The sequence below is a fragment of the Cannabis sativa genome, chromosome 2 (assembly GCF_029168945.1).
Source record: "Cannabis sativa cultivar Pink pepper isolate KNU-18-1 chromosome 2, ASM2916894v1, whole genome shotgun sequence".
NCBI lineage: Eukaryota > Viridiplantae > Streptophyta > Magnoliopsida > Rosales > Cannabaceae > Cannabis > Cannabis sativa.
The window spans coordinates 91,948,467-91,966,544 of NC_083602.1; the positions used below are offsets into that span (position 1 = coordinate 91,948,467).

Here is an 18,078-nt window from a genome sequence, read left to right on the forward strand (position 1 = left end):
ATTTTTAAAGTTATGATATGCACACACTAAATATGCACAGTCACACTACTCATAGTCATGTCAACTTTGAATCTTTTTTAATGAGAAATCCTAAAATAAATATTATTGTTGCCTAACATCCTTTTAAGTGTTATATTGTTATTAGTAAATTAAGTAACGAGTTTTATAGAATTCAATTTAATAATTTTTAATAAATATTGTTAATAAATTGTACAATGTCATGCTTATTTTTAATACCTTTGTTTTTTAATTTAGATCTAAGACATCTAATTTCGGTGACTTTTCTAACAACGATGACAATTTTGGTGACTTTTTCAGCATTCATGACTTTTCTAACGACTTTTCACCGTTGATGTCTACTCCAATGATTTTTCCGACGTTGTTATTGTAAATTTTACCAACAATTTATTTATAGTCTTTTGTTTAGTTTTTCATATTTTAATTATTGTTTATTTTTTATTCTCACATTTTTTTTTTGTTGCATTGATATATATATATATAATTTATTTTCTTGACACATTTTATTAAAGTACAATTGTAAGATTTTTTATATTTTTAATTACAGTAATAGATATTGACATATTAATTATATATGGGATATCGGTGGCTAAACTACCTGACTTTAAATTTTTTAACACTTAACCACAAAAATTAATTTTTGGGGGGCAAAATTACCTAAACTCGCATTTTATTTTACTCTGTACCCCTCCGTTCAAAAATCATAGTTAAGTGACAAGTTAAGTGTCACAGTGGATTGTCCACGTGTACACACTTATAGACATGGCAACTTTTTAGTGGCCCACGTAATATTAATTTTGAAAAATAATTATAAATATTTAAAAAATTAAAAAAAAAACAAAAAAACAAAATAATTTTAAAAATATTTTCTTTTTGGGATATTGACAGCTAAACCACACGAATTTTAAATTTTTAAACACTTAACCACAAAAATTGATTTTTTTGGGGGCAAAACTACCTCTTCCATTCCGTTTTTAACACTTTTCCCTTTTCTTTTCTTTTCTTTTCTTCTTCTTCTTAACTGAAGAAACCCTAGCACCCAGTCGCCTACCCCACGACCCAACCTTCTCCGACTCCCCTCTCACACACTCTCTCTCACGGTGCACAACGTCGACCTTCTCCGACCACCCCATGTCAGACGGGCCACAGAGCTGAACTCCACGACCCAAAAAATCCCAATCCTGATCTGCCCTCTTCTCTCTCTCCTTCGATGTTTCTCCGATCCCCCCTCTATTTTTTTTCGTTCAGTCCGACCCCCTCCGGCGATCACCACGAAGAGAGAGAGAGAGAGAGAGAGAGAGAGAGAGAGAGAGAGAGAGAGAGAGAGAGAGAGAGAGAGAGATGGTCTAGGAAGGAGAAGATCGAGAGAGAGAGAGAGAGAGAGAGAGAGAGAGAGAGAGAGAGAGAGAGAGAGAGAGAGAGAGAGAGAGAGAGGGCAAATGGCTCCGGCGAGGGTCTGGGTGCTTCGACTCTAGTGAGGTCTTAGGTGGTGAGACGAGAGAGAGAAAAAGAAAGGGCATGGGAGGGAGGGTTGAGAGATTAGGGTTTCAAAAAGTTTAAGAAAGAAAGAAGAAAGAAGAAAAAGAAAAAAAAAAGTAAAACAAAAATTTATAATTATTTTCATTTTTTGTGGTTAAGTGTTAAAAAATTTAAAATTCGGATGGTTTAGCTGCCAATATAAATTTTTTTTTTCTAATTTTATAATTTTTTAAATATTTATAATTATTTTTTAAAATTATTATTACGTGGGCCACCTGTGGCACTTAACTGTGATTTTTGGACGGAGGGGTACAGAGCAAAACAGAATACGAGTTAAGGTAGTTTTGCCCCCAAAAAATCAATTTTTGTGGTTAAGTATTAAAAAAATTAAAATTCAAGTAGTTTAGCCGCCAATATCCCTTTTATTATTAGGTTGTATTGGAGAATATAGTCCTACATGGATTAAATGTAAAAGTATTGAGCCATATATAAGAACATGGGCTACTCCACTCATAGCCAATGTGTTTTGAGATGGAACCCCATGATTCTCAACATGGTATCAGAGCCATATTCCTAGCGGGCTTTCGATCCACACCTATTTAGATGGTTAGCCACCTGCACGAGATCCAGATGGTGCAAAGACATTTGAGATCCAAACAAAAATAAGCGAGCAAATGACAGGGTATGTGATAAGGTGATTCAAGATTGGTGAGCAAAAATAGCCACCATCTTGAGGGGGGATATTGGAGAACATTGTCTCACATGGATTAAATGTAAAAATATTGAGCCATATATAAGAATATGAGCTAATCCACTCATAACCAATTGGTTTTGAGATAGAATCCCATAATTTTCAACAGGTTGCAATAATATATCTACCATTTTTAACAAAAGGTAAGTTCCAATAGTTAAAATTGAACTTTGCTCATTATAATTTTCTTTATATTCATGTATATATTACTATTAAGTATACTTAGTTTTTTTCTTTTTCTACGTGAAATTTCGGTTTTTAATCAGTATCTTTAGCCTTTATTATTGGTTTTTACTAAGTAGAATTTCGATTTTTAATTATTAGTCTTAACTAAATTTCTGTATGTGGATTTTTGGTTAAGGAAACTTGTTCGAAATCTTTATCATTGATATTAACTATCAACAACTTATAGATTACAATTTTATTATAGCGACTCATGTATCATGATTTAACTTAGTATTTAATAATAAACATGGAATGAAAAATTAGCATTTAATATTCTTATTTCTCGCATATTCTTTATTATTAAATAATTCAGATGATCTTTTAAATAAAACTAAAATTCATATTTAAAAAGAAACTGCATAAAATTAAATTACTACATAATTACATTATGCTTGTAAAAACTAATTATTACCCTAAACACATTTAAAATCTGCAAATCATTATATTTTTGTCTTGAATTTTTAATTTATTTAATATTCTAACATTTTTTTTTTGTACCATGAATAACTTAGAAACTCTAAGTATTAAGAAACTCCAATAAAAGAAAAATTTCATTAAACTATACTAGTTCTCTATTCACCCGAAAAACATAGCGAGCTAATCCATGTAGAACCCTAATATGTTTTTTTAGTATTACAAAATGAGTAATATTTGTCCCAATTATCCCTTTATAGAAAAAAGACACTGGCATACCCTTAAAAGTTAAAAGGTTAAACTAGTGTAGTATATTGGAAGAGATTAGATTATATTTTTGTTGTCGTTTAAGGAAAGGAATGTCCATAATGGGCCTTTGTTGGGCTTTGCTTTTTTTCTTTTTTCTTTTTAGGATATAAATATAAAAAAAAAATAACTCTTATTTTAGTTTTTAAGGAAAGAATTAGACAAGTCATATAAAAGATTAGAGAGAGAGAGAGACTGAGTGTGTAACCAAAAACAACAAACTCAATTCAATTCACCAAATCAGAGATTTATACATTTGATTTTGATTTTGATTTTGATTCTGCAAACATAATCATCATCATCATCAAATTCCAGTTTCTTTGTTCTACAACTAAAGTAACCTTCTTTCTCTCTTTCTTTTTATGCATTTTTCTTTAGGGTTTTTCTTGTTTTAATTAGGATGAGCTGTAACTGTATGAATATGAATTTGAATTTGAATATGATTACGATGATTATGAATACGAATGCATTTTTGTTGTTTGTTTAGGGTTTGGTTGTGAGCAACATCAAATGCATGCTCTGTTTTGGAATTTTTGGAACATTTTTATTCATTTATTGTTGTTTTTACAATAAAAAGATTATATAGTATGAGCGGCGCACCTAAAAGATCTCACGAAGAAACTTCGACTGTTACTGCTAATACTAATAATACTAAATATTCCCATGAAGATTCTTCCACTGTTACTGCATATCATCATCCCACTACCTATGAAATCCCTCTCAATATTAGACCTCATACTCATCCTCGAGATCTTGAGAGGAGACCTTCTGCCCTTTTTCGATATTTATCTGAAACTCAAGCCCATGTAGACAACCCCAACCCCAATCCCAATCCCAATCCCAATCCCAATCCCAATCCAAATCCCAGTCTTGGTTCTAGTCTCAGTCCTAAACCCAATCCTAACCCAAACCCCATTACCATTTCCAGTCTCAATCCTACTCCCACTCCTGCTGCTCCCACTCCCACTCCTACTCCCATTCCTAATCCTTATCTGCCCTCTGAGGACAGGGAGAGAGAAAGGGGCAAGCTTGACCCCAAGGATTTAAGGCATGAGAGTAAAGAGATGAAACATGATAGGGAGGATGTTAAGAGTGAAGCAAAGACAGACAAGGATGCTTATTCTGTCTCTGCAGTTCACTTGAATCGGAAAGATTCAGGGGTGTTTCGCGGCTACGTAGGAAAAAGATTTTCTGATCCCCACTCACTTGCGGATACGGATCCCTCTGAGTTTGGAAAGGATTTTTCCACTGCCGAGGAGAAGGATCATGTAGAACCCCATGAGGCTGTTGGAGAGAACAAATTTGATGACAAATTGAAGGATAAGGATAGGAAAAGGAAGGATATGAATGTCAAGTACCGGGATTGGGGGGATAAAGAGAGGGAAAGGATTGATCGTAGGAGTACTATGCAAGTAGCTAATACGAGTAATGATGTAAAAGACTTGGCAAAGGAGGAAAGATATGCAGAGAAGTGGGAGAGGAAGGACCCTACCAAAGATAAGGAAAGAGTAAAAGAAAGGGAAAAGGACCCTATTAAGAGAGACTTGTGGCCTGGAGCAGACAAAGAGAGTAATGACAAAGATGTCGGGGATGGAGGATCCAACCGACTGCCAGAGCCGGATAATTTATTGTCAGAAAAGAAACATAAAGAATCTGAGAGCTGGAAAACTGCAGAAAAAGAATCTAGAGACAGAAAGAAAGAACGAGATGGTGATGGAGATGGAGACAGACCTGAAAAACGCAGCAGGATATTTGAAAAAGAATCAGATGATGGATGTGCAGATGCTGAAGGGACTGTTGAACGGGAAAGAGAAGTTTATAATAATTATGGAGTGCAACAGCGTAAAAGAATGCAACGGTCTCGGGTTAGCCCTCAAGTGACAAACCGTGAGCCCCGTTTTAGGAATCGTACTCAAGATCATGAAGGGTATGTGGTACTTTCTTTCCTTTTCCATATTTTATTTATTTTTTCATTTGCACATGTGATTAGTTCACTGATTAAGTTTTATTTGTTTACTGGAATGGGAAATAGACTACAGGATTTTCTGCTAAGCATACTTAAACCTATCAATTTTTAGTTAAGATATAGCCTCGTAGTCTGGTTTCTATATCATGCTTGTTCCTTATAGCTTCTTGTCTTTAAGGAAACATAAATGGTATTGCTATTTGTGAAAAATAGTTCATAAGCATTCGATTTGGAATACAACATCAAGAACACATTATAATTGCATAGTTATCACTGCATTTATATCAGGGATATTGGGGATTAGACTCTTTTTTTTTTATTGAAAAGAACTGGATATGGATAAAGGTTATGATAAGGTGGACCAGGAAATAGAAGCTTTGGTACATTGTTTCTTTTTCAAAGGTTAAACGAAATCAAAAGTATATATCTTTATGCTGTTTATTGTACAGCTTTTCTTCCTTTTTTTTTGGTACTTATTTTTGATGTTCTCTTTTTCATTGTTTTCTTTGGTGGCAGATCTCAAGGTGAGTTGTCATAATCATTTACATTATGTGGAGCTTTTTAAGTTTGCCATAATTTCAGAGGAAGTGATGCCCTGGTGAAATCCCTGATTTACCTCTGCAATGTCTGTGTGTATGTTTTTGGAAATGCAAAGGTTATATAGTGAATAAATAACATGGTTAGTTCTTTAGAGGTACTAGACTTCAGATTCTGAAGGCTGATTGTAGACGGTGAAAATGGGTAAATCTGAACACAACTTGTACTTAGAAATATACTCAGTGGCGTCCAAAATTTAATAAAAATATTAAATTTTCGATCATCATTAATTATCACCAATTTTCAAATCAGTTTTAGGCTTTTAGGATTGTGATGATATTAGAATCTGGTTGTTGAATCCTAGTAAAAGCTGATTTCTACTGTGAGGTTATACTTATACCTGATGAGGTATTGCAAATACGACATTGGCTTTTATAAATTTGCATACTTGGACACCTAATTCTATCACATTTTGTGTTTTAGGTGTTAGTTTTCTTTACATGTCTCTTAAGTTGCTTGCAGTTACAGGAAAAACCGAGGTTTCCTCCGTGGTCTATAAAGTCGGTGAATGTATGCAAGAATTGATAAGGTTGTGGAAGGAGTATGAAGCATCACAAACTGAAAAGAATGGGGAAAGTTCAAGTAGTGGACCTACACTTGAAATACGGATACCAGCTGAGCATGTTACTGCCACAAATCGCCAAGTATGATCTGCTTTGTGATGAGGAATTTTTTTACTGATGTTGCAAATTTTGGTTATCTATATATGATTTTTTTAAAAATGCCATTATGTGCAGGTTAGAGGGGGCCAGCTTTGGGGGACGGACATATACACAGATGACTCAGATCTTGTGGCCGGTATGTCAGTGTGATAGTTGAAATTAATTTTATATTAATGTTGTCTAAGACCCTGGTGGTATGAGAAAACTGTCTAGTACTAATATCACAATTACGCATTACAGTTCTCATGCATACTGGTTACTGCCGCCCCACAGCTTCTCCTCCGCCTTCTGCTATACAGGAGTTGCGTGCCACTATCAGGGTGCTACCTCCTCAAGATTGTAAGTAGGATTCATCTGTACTTGATTTTTATGCACATTAACTTCTCATTACTTGTAGCCCTTTGCCAATGATCCAAATATTTTTCATTTTTGCTACTTTAGCTTCTATTTGGTTTGTTTCCACCTACTTCTATTCTTTTGTTTTGTGTTTCAAAACCTTTTGTTTTCTTGTCCATTAGTATAGGGTGGTATATGTGGTATTACACACATTATAATCTGGGGTCTTTCACTCACAATTATAATCACTTAACAAGGAAGCTCCAATTAATAGATTTAACAGAATTCTTTCTTTTGTCTATCCAATAGTTTATGGTCATCATCATGCACATGCTTGGGGAATTGTAGGATGAAAAATTGCATTTTGTAGTTACTAAACACCTTTTTTCTTCTTTCCACTTTATGCTATTGCCATTTTGGTTACATACTTGTGTATACACTCTTTGTTTACTCTAATTCTAGCACTTATTAGGTTATGTATCTACCCTGAGAAACAACGTTCGTTCTCGTGCGTGGGGAGCAGCAATTGGTTGTAGCTACCGTGTTGAAAGGTGTTGCATTGTGAAGGTGCTAAAAGTTGATAGTCAGTTTTTTTATTTATTTATGTCTTTTGACAAGTTAGTGATTGCTGAGATTTTTATATATTTTGTTCCATTTATCATGGGTTCTTTCTAACACTCTAAAAGATGCTTAAATTACTGATTACAGATTTTTCATGGTACCACTGGGTTATAATCTTGATGTATCTTCTTACCTTTAAACTTTTCAGAAAGGTGGTGGAACCATTGATCTTGAGCCTTGTCTTACACATACATCTACTGTGGAGCCGACCCTTGCTCCCGTGGCTGTAGAGCGGACGATGACTACAAGGGCTGCAGCTTCGGTATTACTTGACATCTTATACTCAATTTTGGGTTTTATATATGCTGAAACATGTCTGTCTTTCCATAAATTCTTCTTTGCCTTGTCTTTTGTTTCTCACTCTGATTACAATAGCTCAATGGAATTCTAACTGACTAATCCTACCACTCAACTAACCAACAGTCTAATCTGTTTCTTAATCTCAGCCTTAAGGATTATTTCTGCATGTTTCTGAAAAGTTGTGGAGTTGGGTGGATTAGCTGTATCTTCATTTGTTTTTGCTACAGTAGATTAGCAGGGTCTGAACAATGTATATAATATGAGGCCATATACAAATAAGTTAGGGTCTTCTCATTTTAATTCAGTATAGAGCGAAATTTTGTTATCTGCGATTATTTTGCAAATATTTGTGCTGTGTGAGTTTTAACTTGTCATACACGCTCAATCACCTATATTTTTCTGTATTTATTGGCTCACAATATTTCATTCTTTAGAATGCATTGCGACAACAGAGATTTGTGCGAGAAGTTACAATACAATACAACCTCTGCAATGAGCCTTGGTAAGCCAGTCTCGTTTTGATTATCTGTACTGTATATAAGAATCTATGTTTGACTATATGTGAAGTCATAACACATAACTCAACTCATCTCACCAAGGATTCCAATTCCAATTATATCTAATCCGAAACGATGCATTTTGTTTCTGTAGGATCAAGTACAGTATAAGCATAGTTGCAGACAAGGGTCTGAAAAAACCACTTTATACATCTGCGCGTTTGAAGAAGGGAGAAGTATTGTACTTGGAGACACATTCACGCAGGTAATAATTCTTATCCCGACATGAGTTAAAATCATGTAAGAACAGGAACAGTTAGTTTCTTATCCTCTTTACTATGTGTTGTATTTAGGTATGAGCTATGTTTCACTGGAGAGAAGATGGTGAGAGCAACGCAGTCATCTCAGTCACATGAACCCGATTCAGAGAAGTCCCATAATCACCATTCACATTCTGCAAATGGTGAAAGAAATGATGTTGAAAACATTGTCATTGATACATTCCGATGGTCTCGATGTAAGAAGCCTCTTCCACAGAAAGTAATGCGTTCAGTCGGGATTCCACTGCCCCTCGAATATGTGGAGGTATAAATACATTGTTCGTAGCTATACATTTTGCGTTTGTAACGTTGTTCATCGAATGAAAATGAAATGACACACTGTACGGTGTGGCTATGGTGTTTCAGGTATTGGAGGAGAATCTCGACTGGGAAGACGTTCAGTGGTCGCAAACTGGTGTTTGGATTGCCGGAAAGGAATACACACTTGCTCGGGTGCATTTTCTTTCTATGAATTAGCTTTCTTCACCATATCCATATCTACTCTTTTCCTTGATGTAATTTCTTGTACCCACTAAGATTTGATGTACGGATAGAATAAAACACCCCCTTCTTTTTATTTATTAATTATTTATTTAGAATTTGATGTAATTGTTGTATGCAAGTTCATTTTCTATAAATTTAAGCTAAATGTTATTCTAACACCTCAAACATCGATGAAGAAGATGGTTGTCAAAAATGTATAAAGAGCAAATCAAATATTGTAAGATTTCCAACCAAGTGAATTTTGACAAAAGAAAAAAAGATCCCATGATCTGAATTCTGAATCATTTGTAAATGAATCAAAGTTAAAATATTTGTTTCTAACAAAAGCCAAAACCCCTCCTATTGATTTTCATTTAGTCTCTTCTTCAGAACAAAACAAATTGGAAAGCTACAAAGTGAAAATGGTGAAAGAGGCATTGGATTGGATCACCATTCATCCCAATTATTAATGTAGTCCTCCCACATAGCTGCAGCAATTGAATCTCTTACTGAGAATGCGACTTGTTCTTGTATCGAAGAAACCAATTGAATTTCAGCCTGTTCATCAAGAATATCAGGCATCACATCCACTTTTATACCTTCCACACTGGAGAACAACCAATCCTTATCTTGTTCCTCTCGGCGGATGAAGTTGTGTAAAGCACAAGCAGCTATAACTATGTCCCGTTGAATGTGAAAGGCGTATTGTGGGGCGAGTTTGAGAATTGGAAACCGAGTCTTCAACACATGAAATGACTTGTGAATGGCATTCCTTAGACATGAATGTCTGTGGTTGAATAGCTCCTTTGCATTTCTAGGCAACTGATTAGCACCTCTGAATTCATGAAGGTGACACCGGACTCCCTCGTATGGGGCGATGAAGCCTTCCATGTTTGAGTATCCCATGTCAACCAGGTAATATTTGCCTAAATACATGTAAATAACTGTCTTTTAACCTCACTTTTGTGCAAAATATATTATGTTCTAAAGTAATCAAAGCAGATAAAGTGGTGTGTTATAATATGCTTAAACCTTGTGGAACTTGAGGAAAGTTTTGGTCGGGATCATCAAGAACGGCCCTCAATACACGGGCGTCAGCAGCTGAGCCTTCCCAACCAGGATAAATGAAGATGAACTGCAGATCAAATGTGCATGCAGCCAATACATTCTGAGAAAGAAAACCTTTTCTGTTGCGAAATCGGGATTGATCCTTGGCTGGGACATTGGCAGGGATGTGCATTCCATCAATAACTCCAATGCAATCCTGTGTAAGATAAAGCTTGACTCAAAGATGACTTACTATACAACAGCAACATAAGATATGAACCAAACTGATAGAATCAAAACCTGGAAATAAGGGAAAAATCTATTGTTAACAATAATTTCTGAAGGAGTGTTGACTGGTGGTGGTTGTAAAACCTCCCGGGACAGTGATTTGACTGCCTTTAATACATTGTTAAAATGACGACTTATAGTTTCGCCTGAGTGTTGAAACCGCTCTTGAATAACTCGGTTGCGCTCATTATGGCCTATAATGTTCAAGAAAATTCCTAGCTGTTCCTCAATCATAACACCAGCAGTGTCTCTTAACATGGATTTTTGGCGAAGAACGTTGCAGAGGTTTTGAAAGACATGTTTGTCCATTCGAAACATCTCCCTACAAAGATCTTCAGGACCATTTAGAACTTCAGTCATGAATCCACAGCCTCGGGTTGGTGATAAACTAGGACAAGGTTGAGTTGTTAAGGTGTTATAGTAATAGTAGCCTGCAGCTGCTGCAATCAATTCCATCTCATCCAATTCTAAGTCAAAATCATCCTTGCTTTTCTCTGACATATCTGCACAAATAAGATTTATGTACTCTACAAGATTGCAATGCCTTTATTTATTTATACAGACAATGATGGCATTTGCTTTGCTTGGTGTTTGGTTTTGTACTACTTACTTGGTATAACAAGAAAAAATAAACACTAAAGAAAAAAAACCAATACTAAAATCAGCAGTATATGCTTTCTTTTGTAGCAATAAACAACTTCATTGAAAATAATCATAATATCATACATTGTCAAAAGATACATTCTTGGAAAAATGAGGGATAGCATCTATCTAAACAAGTTCTCTATCCAACATTTATCTAAACAAGTACTCTATCCATCTAAAGAGCATGCACACTAATCCACGAACAACATAGATTAAGAATACTCCTGAAAAATCGGACGAGGAACTTGTAATAAGCTTTAACAAAGAGCAAGGTCAGTGAAAATGGTAGCTATATAAGAAAAAGATGACACAACTGCTAGAAAATAGTGGCAATATGTTGAAAAAACATGAAATGAAGCAAAAGGGCATAATAAGAATGTAATGTCATCGTTAGAAATAAGATTTATTTTCTCTACAAGACATTATATATTTATATAAACAAAGAGGGCATTTGCTTTGCTTGGTGTTTGATTTGGTACTACTTTGGTATGTATATATGGTTATGGCTTTTCCATAACAGGAAAAATAAACACTAAAAAAAGACTCCAATACTAAAATCAGCAGTATGTGTTTCTTTTGTTTTGTAGCAAAAATGAACACCTTTCTTCAAAATAATCATAATCCTAAAAAAGATAAATTCTTAAAGAAATAAGTGAAAGTATCTATCTAAACAAGTTCTCTATCCATCTAAAGAGAAAGCAAACTAGAAAATTGGATGACAAACTTGTAATAACCTTTAAGAAAGACCAAAAAGGCCATAGTAATAAAAAAAATAATAATGTCATCATTAGAAATAAAAATCAATTTGTTGAGCACAAAGCAAGGCAAGAGAGAATTTACTTTTTTACTTTGGATTTATTTGAAAATAATCCTAATATCATATATCTAAAATCATACATTCTTAAAAAAATGAGGGATATCTAAACTAATTCTCTATCCATCTAAAGACTATGAACAACATAGAGTTAGGATACTTCTTAGAAACTTGTAATAAACTTTTAACAAAGATCAAGGCAAGTGAAAAAGGTAGCTATACAAGAAAAAACAGACACAACTAAAAAATAGTGGCAACATGTTGAAAACAATCACAAAAGGGCATAATAATATCATGTAAGATTACAATGCCATGGAATTTTCAATAACAAGAAAAATAAACACTAAAAAAGAAAACCCAATACTAAAATCAGAGAAATGAAGCAAAGGGGCATAATAATAATAATGTCATCATTAGAAATAAAAATCAAATTTTTAAGTACAAAGCAAAGCAAAAGAAGAGTAATTTTAATCAGGTAGAAGAGAAGAAGAAGAAGAAGAAGGAATGGACTTTTTCTGCAACCATGGGAAGCGTTTTTCAGATTTAAGTGAGATGAAAGTTTCTCTAGCATTGGGATTATTTTCAAATAAATCCAAAGCAAAAAAGTAAATTTTCTGATCAAGACCTTGCATCTCATCATCCAAAACATTGATGCATTTGGTAATTGAGAAAGGGTCTTCTTCATTGTTCTTCATGATTGCAGCTGCTCTCATCTTCGAAGCTGAAGCTATTTGAAGCATAGCATCGACAATGGCATCTCCAGCGGCTTTGCGACTTCTCTTCCGACGACCTCCGGGTTGAAGACGTTTGCTTGAGTCGTCTCCGGACCCACCTGAAGAAGCATCCTCATCCATGAAAGCACCACGAGGATCAGCAGACATGGGTAAGATTCATTCAACTCTCTCTCTCTCTCTCTCTCTGATTGATTCAAGAATTTTTAGTGTTGATAATGAATTGAGGCGTTGAAATGAGAAACCCAGAAATCAAAATCAGTTATGAGATAGAAAGTTTGAAACTTTGAACTGATAAGTGGGCAAATTAAGAAAGAAAGAACAATCTCACTCCAATTATGAATTGTGGTTTAGGGTTTTACTTTTTTTTTTTTTTTAAAAAAAAAAATAATTTTATTAATTTTTATTGATTTTTTTTATTGTCTAGTCTATTTCTATGTAATTGTATGTAAGAGGAAAATCATAAGGGTTTCTAACATTAATTAATAACAAAATTAATATATATATTTTTTAAAAAATAAATAGAATTTGTATAGACATGTGAAGTTTTGCTCTCTAAGAACTCGTTTGGTACGTCTTATTGTATTGTATTGTGTTATATACTATTGTGTTGTATTAATATTATTTAATACAATACTATATCTATATTTGATATTGATTTGTATTAATAGCTTGTGTAAAATTATATTCCAACTCCAATCCCGTCTAGGTTTAAGGTCCGGGTGTAGGGTCTAAGTTTAGATTCGAGGTCCCAGTCTAGATCTAGGGTTCAGGGCCGAAGCCAGGTTTGGTGCCTAGATTTAGGTCCAGGGTTAGGGCTGGGGCCAGTGCCAGGGCAAGGTCTGGGTTTGGGGTCTTGGTCCAAGTTTGGAGTCTGATATGGAGTTCGAGACCGAGGCCGAGTTTGGAGTTGTGATCCCCAATCATAGACCCTTCGTAAATATTATAATACAAGTTAATACAAATTATTTTTTTACGTATTAAATAATACGATTCACATCATATTAAAATTTATGATCGTATAATGTGTAATTTGGTGCACAATAATGTAGTGTATATTTGAAGATCTACACTAAATTGGTGAAATATACACTCTTGCTCTAACAAAAGTGACTTCAATAATTTTGAGGCCATTTTAAGCCGAAGTACCTTACTAATAATAATAAATATAAAAATATATATATTTGCTAATATCTTATTTTTTAAACACTAGCTCAAATAGAAAGAGAGTAAGAGAGATTTGAATGTTCATTCACAACAACTTCCATTGAGTTATTTTTGCTTGTTGGTTTTGATTTGATTTTGTTGCATCAAAATGTTGGTTTAATCTTTCCTCCCAAATTGATATCCCCAACTCAAGTTTTTGTTTCTCTGTTATAAGTTAAAATCACCCAAAGAAAGGAAGATAAACCAAGTTCCTCTATCGCCTTGAGTAAGAGATGAACACCACAAAAACAAATAGCTATTCTTTCAATATCTTTCACTGAAAAAATGACATCTCAATTCGATTCAATTAAAGCATTATTATTATCTACAAAATGTAATATAAGAGAAATTAGATGAGAAGCTAAGTAAGCATATGATGAAATCATTCAATTTGTTTGTTCATTCATTCCAATGACTTGAGAAGCCTAAATAATGCTGCTGCTTCTCTAATCCTCGAGAACTCGATACAAAATGCTTGAACTTCGATGAACAGATCCTTAACTGCAACCATACATCATAAACAAACAAAATTATTACCTATCCAATCACTCTCAATAGTAATATTAATACCAAAACAAAACTCACCATTGATGATATTATTTCTGATAAGGCTCTGCAAAAAAACGCATACGAGCCTCACAAGTCTGTTTTGCATGTATTTGTCCTGATACCAAAAAAAAAGGATAAAACATATGATAAAATAACATAACCATGACAACATTACTACATGCATGAACACCTGCAAATATTTTGGATTCTTCTTCACATCTTAGCATTCAAACATTACAAAAACAAACACAAGGGCATGGGTGAAGTACCTTGATGTTCTCACAGGATGATATACAGTTAGTTATGTACATCCGAATAAACTCAGAAGGAAGTTCTACTGCAGTTGTTAGCCTGTTCACAACCTCCATTGAGTGAAGACTCATGTCCATATTGACAAGCACTGTAAAGTAACTATGTTTATGAAAGACATGTCAGAATAAGCAAATCTATAACAATTGCACCTAAAGTAAATAAATAAACTAAAGTATCAAATACGTACTCCGCTATTTCAGGGGAATTTATCAACTTCGTAAGAACTTCAACAGCAATAAGAGGATTATTTTCCACCAGTTCCTGAAAGAGATACGAGTTTGGCTTGGGATAAATAAATACCAATGATGCAAATCAACAATTATGTTACAGAATCACATACTGGTAGCTTTCTTGGTGTGAGTCCACAGTGATATACAAGTTTAGGGTCATTTGCCAATTCCAATAAAACTTGCTGGAAAAAGAAAAGGGAATACATTGGGTTAGCTAAGAATAAACACTCCGAAATACGCCATTAACATGAACATGACTTGTAGTTATGTATATGTACTGATTTTTTTTTTTGAAACTGGAATCCTAGCAGGTATACTCTTGAGTGATATGCATGGTTCAACTTCAAAAAGATATAAAAGGATGAAAACACACACTCATGTACTCAGAAATATATCATAACATGTACATCAGCACCTCTTGTTGGTTAGGAACAAGTGGCCCTTTCAAAGCTTTGGTGATCAAATCTCTTACTGCTGTTCCTCTGCTAGTATCAACACACATACCATAGTCCCATAATAGTTCATGATTATCACCAGGGTTCAGCCATACCAACTGAAATACAGTATTCATATATCAATAAAAGAAAAACTCAAGTGAGCACTAAAATAAGTTACTTTTAACTTTAAAGTATCTTACTTCACCATCTTGGAGTGGGAGTCTTGGTGGAACAGGCCGGCTCCAATGAGGACCTAACCCTTCCATTGATAAACTTGACAGAAACCCCAGAACTGTCTCATCTCTATCACCAGATCCAATCTTAGGTTTGTCTCTCCATTGCAAATCAAACCTAGAACATGATCATCAATCTCAATATATGCATGAAATTTACTGAGAAAAATAGCTTAAAGTAAAACAAATGGGCAAAAGGAAAGCAGAAATACTCTGATGAATTAGGATCGCAACCATCGGGAACATCAGGGTCTGAAATGATATTTCTAACTGAGCCATCTTTAAATAGGCAGTTATAAGGCTCCGGATTAGCTTTGTCACAGTATTGTTGCTCCAACTGCGCTTGCTGAGGGAATGCCTGATACAAACGAATATTAACCGAAAAATCAACAGGACTGTCCAGTGACATAACCACATTATTACATATTGTGCATTGTAAAAAGAAACAATCTACATACATTCATTGACGAGGGATCAAAACCGTTGATGTAGTCTGTAGCAGATTGTTTAAGAAACTGCAATGTAAATCCGAAATCTATATTAAAGTCTGTAAATAACAAAAGAAATGCAACAAATTATAGAGTGACATAAAGAACAAGTACATTGTGATTCATATAAAATTCACAATCCATCCCTAACCAATTCTTTCTTCAACCTAACACTTAGCTGCCTAATTACCTCTAAACAGCCTCCTAATCATTCATTACATATTGTTCAATTTTGGCTGAAAGAATTAATCAATGAAATGTTGGTATCCAAATTTAAAAGAGATAAAAATGAAGAATGAAAACCTCTTTGCCATTACTGGAAGTATCTGAGCTTAAAAGCAGAAGAAGAAATGCCCTCTCACACTTTTCAGCATCATCATTGCAAGCAGCCTAATAATAACAAGAAATGAATACGAGACTGTAAAAAATATGCAACAAACCATTTCATCACCAATTTCATAAGATCAAACAGAAAAAAAAATCAGAAACATACATTGATGAAAAGAGTAATGAATGGATTCGCAGAAGAAGTCTGAGAAGAATAAGACTGATGAAGAAGCGCAAACGCAATCAACCGTTGAGTAGAGTTAAGCATCTTCTTATCCTGAAATAAGGTGAAACAACAACAAAAAAAAAACCTAAATTGAAACCCTAAAAAACCGAAACAACTGAAAATGAAGATGAGAAAGAAAGAAAAGTTACCTGTAAGAGAGTGGAAAGAGAGAAGCAAGCGATGTAGTGAGGAAGAGAGGTTGTGGGGAAAACTGAGTTGAAATCGGAGATGATGTGATTGAGAGGTCGTTGGTCGGCTCTGAGAAAAGTGTAAAGCGTTTTCGATTCGTCGGCGGTGAGAACCATCATCTTCTTCTTCCGATTGAAATTGAAGTTGGAATTCATGGCTGATTTCTTCTGCAACAAATCCGAAATCCCTAATCGAAATTCCCAAATTCCCAAATCTCAAATCTTTATGAACTCCAACAGGAACTGGTCTTTTCAATTTTTTCCCCCTTTATTTATTTTGATCCAAATTCCCAAATTAATTTAATTAAATTAAAAAAAGGTTTTCTTTTATTTATTTTTTGAAGAAAAATAAAGGTTGGTTTTTTATGAAACAAAATCAAAGATAATTAATATCAATATCACCTTTTGTAGATTATATAAAATCTAAATATTAATTAATTGCCTTTTAACATATATTCTTTAAATTTTGTTGTTAGATACAGTATCATATCATATACACCTTTTATTTTATTTTTTTTTTGAAGAAAAATTAATAATATATGTTGGAAAAGAAAAAGGTTTTTAATACTATAAAAACTACAAATTGTATATGTTAGTGTATAATTTTTTTTGGTTAAGAAAATAAATGAGGCACGATTAAATTATAAGATGTATTATATTTTAATTTCTTTGTTATATATCCACATAGAAAAAGATGTTTTTTTCTTAAGAAAAGAAAAAGATGTTAGAATAATATGAATTTAAATAATGACTAAATGAGAGAATAATTGTAGTAAGATTTAATTATTAAATATTTTAATTATTTACTATAATTTTTTGAGCTAATTGTTAAAATATTTTAATAATTAAACATTAATAAAGTATTTTACCTATAAATATAATGTTTATTCTGATTTTAAGTAACTTGATCTAAAAAAGTAACTGAGAACTTAAAAATTTGAATACTCATTCTAATTTTCAATCTAAAGTTGTCTCATAATTAATAGTTAAAGGTATTTTAATCTTTTTATCAATTTTATATGTATGTTTAATATAAATTTTAATTTCATTTATAAATTTTTAACAAAAAGAGGTTTGATGAGGTTAATAATGAGTATGAGCTTAGTAATAGTAATTAGTAAATTAGTTAAAGTGTTCAACTCAACTCAAGAATCACTACATAGTGAGTTGAGCTCACTTGTGTTGTAAGAGAATGTTATATATTGTAAAGTCAACTAATTTTTTCTTTTTTTTTTTAAAAAAAAAAAACATAATAATTATATAAAAATGGGGCATATGTAATATATTCATTGCGGCACTTTGAAGCAAAGCCAATTCATTTCATTTAGTAAATAATAATAATAATAATAATAATGCCTGCCATTTTGGTTACATTATTACAT

At 33.5% G+C, this 18,078-nt stretch overlaps 3 protein-coding genes across 6 annotated transcripts; 1 reads left to right on the plus strand and 2 right to left on the minus strand.

Moving 5' to 3' along the window:
- Window positions 1-3,335: 3,335 nt before the first annotated feature.
- LOC115719374 (uncharacterized) lies at window positions 3,336-9,226 on the plus strand. The gene is made up of 12 exons (XM_030648392.2): window positions 3,336-3,529; window positions 3,681-5,120; window positions 5,676-5,683; window positions 6,225-6,400; window positions 6,494-6,554; window positions 6,659-6,757; window positions 7,227-7,321; window positions 7,524-7,637; window positions 8,110-8,177; window positions 8,327-8,437; window positions 8,526-8,757; window positions 8,859-9,226. The coding sequence occupies exons 2-12, from the start codon at window positions 3,781-3,783 to the stop codon at window positions 8,967-8,969; spliced, it is 2,415 nt and encodes an 804-aa protein (XP_030504252.2). The 5' UTR covers window positions 3,336-3,529; window positions 3,681-3,780; the 3' UTR covers window positions 8,970-9,226.
- LOC115719375 (uncharacterized) lies at window positions 9,180-12,854 on the minus strand. 2 transcript variants are annotated; one of them, XM_030648393.2, is made up of 4 exons: window positions 12,395-12,854; window positions 10,323-10,813; window positions 10,008-10,239; window positions 9,180-9,901 (listed from the first exon to the last, which is right to left on the minus strand). In XM_030648393.2, exons 1-4 carry the CDS (start codon window positions 12,648-12,650, stop codon window positions 9,423-9,425), a joined length of 1,458 nt encoding a protein of 485 aa, XP_030504253.1. In that variant the 5' UTR covers window positions 12,651-12,854; the 3' UTR covers window positions 9,180-9,422. The 2 variants fall into 2 exon arrangements, with proteins under 2 accessions (XP_030504253.1, XP_060967054.1); XM_061111071.1 differs by having other exon boundaries at window positions 10,323-11,179; window positions 12,395-12,521.
- Window positions 12,855-13,951: 1,097 nt separating this feature from the next.
- LOC115720847 (uncharacterized) lies at window positions 13,952-17,445 on the minus strand. 3 transcript variants are annotated; one of them, XM_030650033.2, is made up of 12 exons: window positions 16,658-17,445; window positions 16,449-16,559; window positions 16,259-16,345; window positions 15,926-15,982; window positions 15,680-15,825; window positions 15,435-15,585; window positions 15,213-15,350; window positions 14,908-14,979; window positions 14,755-14,828; window positions 14,525-14,666; window positions 14,292-14,370; window positions 13,952-14,207 (listed from the first exon to the last, which is right to left on the minus strand). In XM_030650033.2, exons 1-12 carry the CDS (start codon window positions 16,850-16,852, stop codon window positions 14,110-14,112), a joined length of 1,350 nt encoding a protein of 449 aa, XP_030505893.1. In that variant the 5' UTR covers window positions 16,853-17,445; the 3' UTR covers window positions 13,952-14,109. The 3 variants fall into 3 exon arrangements, 2 of the variants coding, with proteins under 2 accessions (XP_030505893.1, XP_030505894.1); XR_004012326.2 differs by lacking the exon at window positions 13,952-14,207 and having other exon boundaries at window positions 14,286-14,370; window positions 14,525-14,655; window positions 16,658-16,979; XM_030650034.2 differs by lacking the exons at window positions 13,952-14,207; window positions 14,292-14,370 and having other exon boundaries at window positions 14,524-14,655; window positions 16,658-16,980.
- Between the last annotated feature and the right edge of the window lie 633 nt (window positions 17,446-18,078).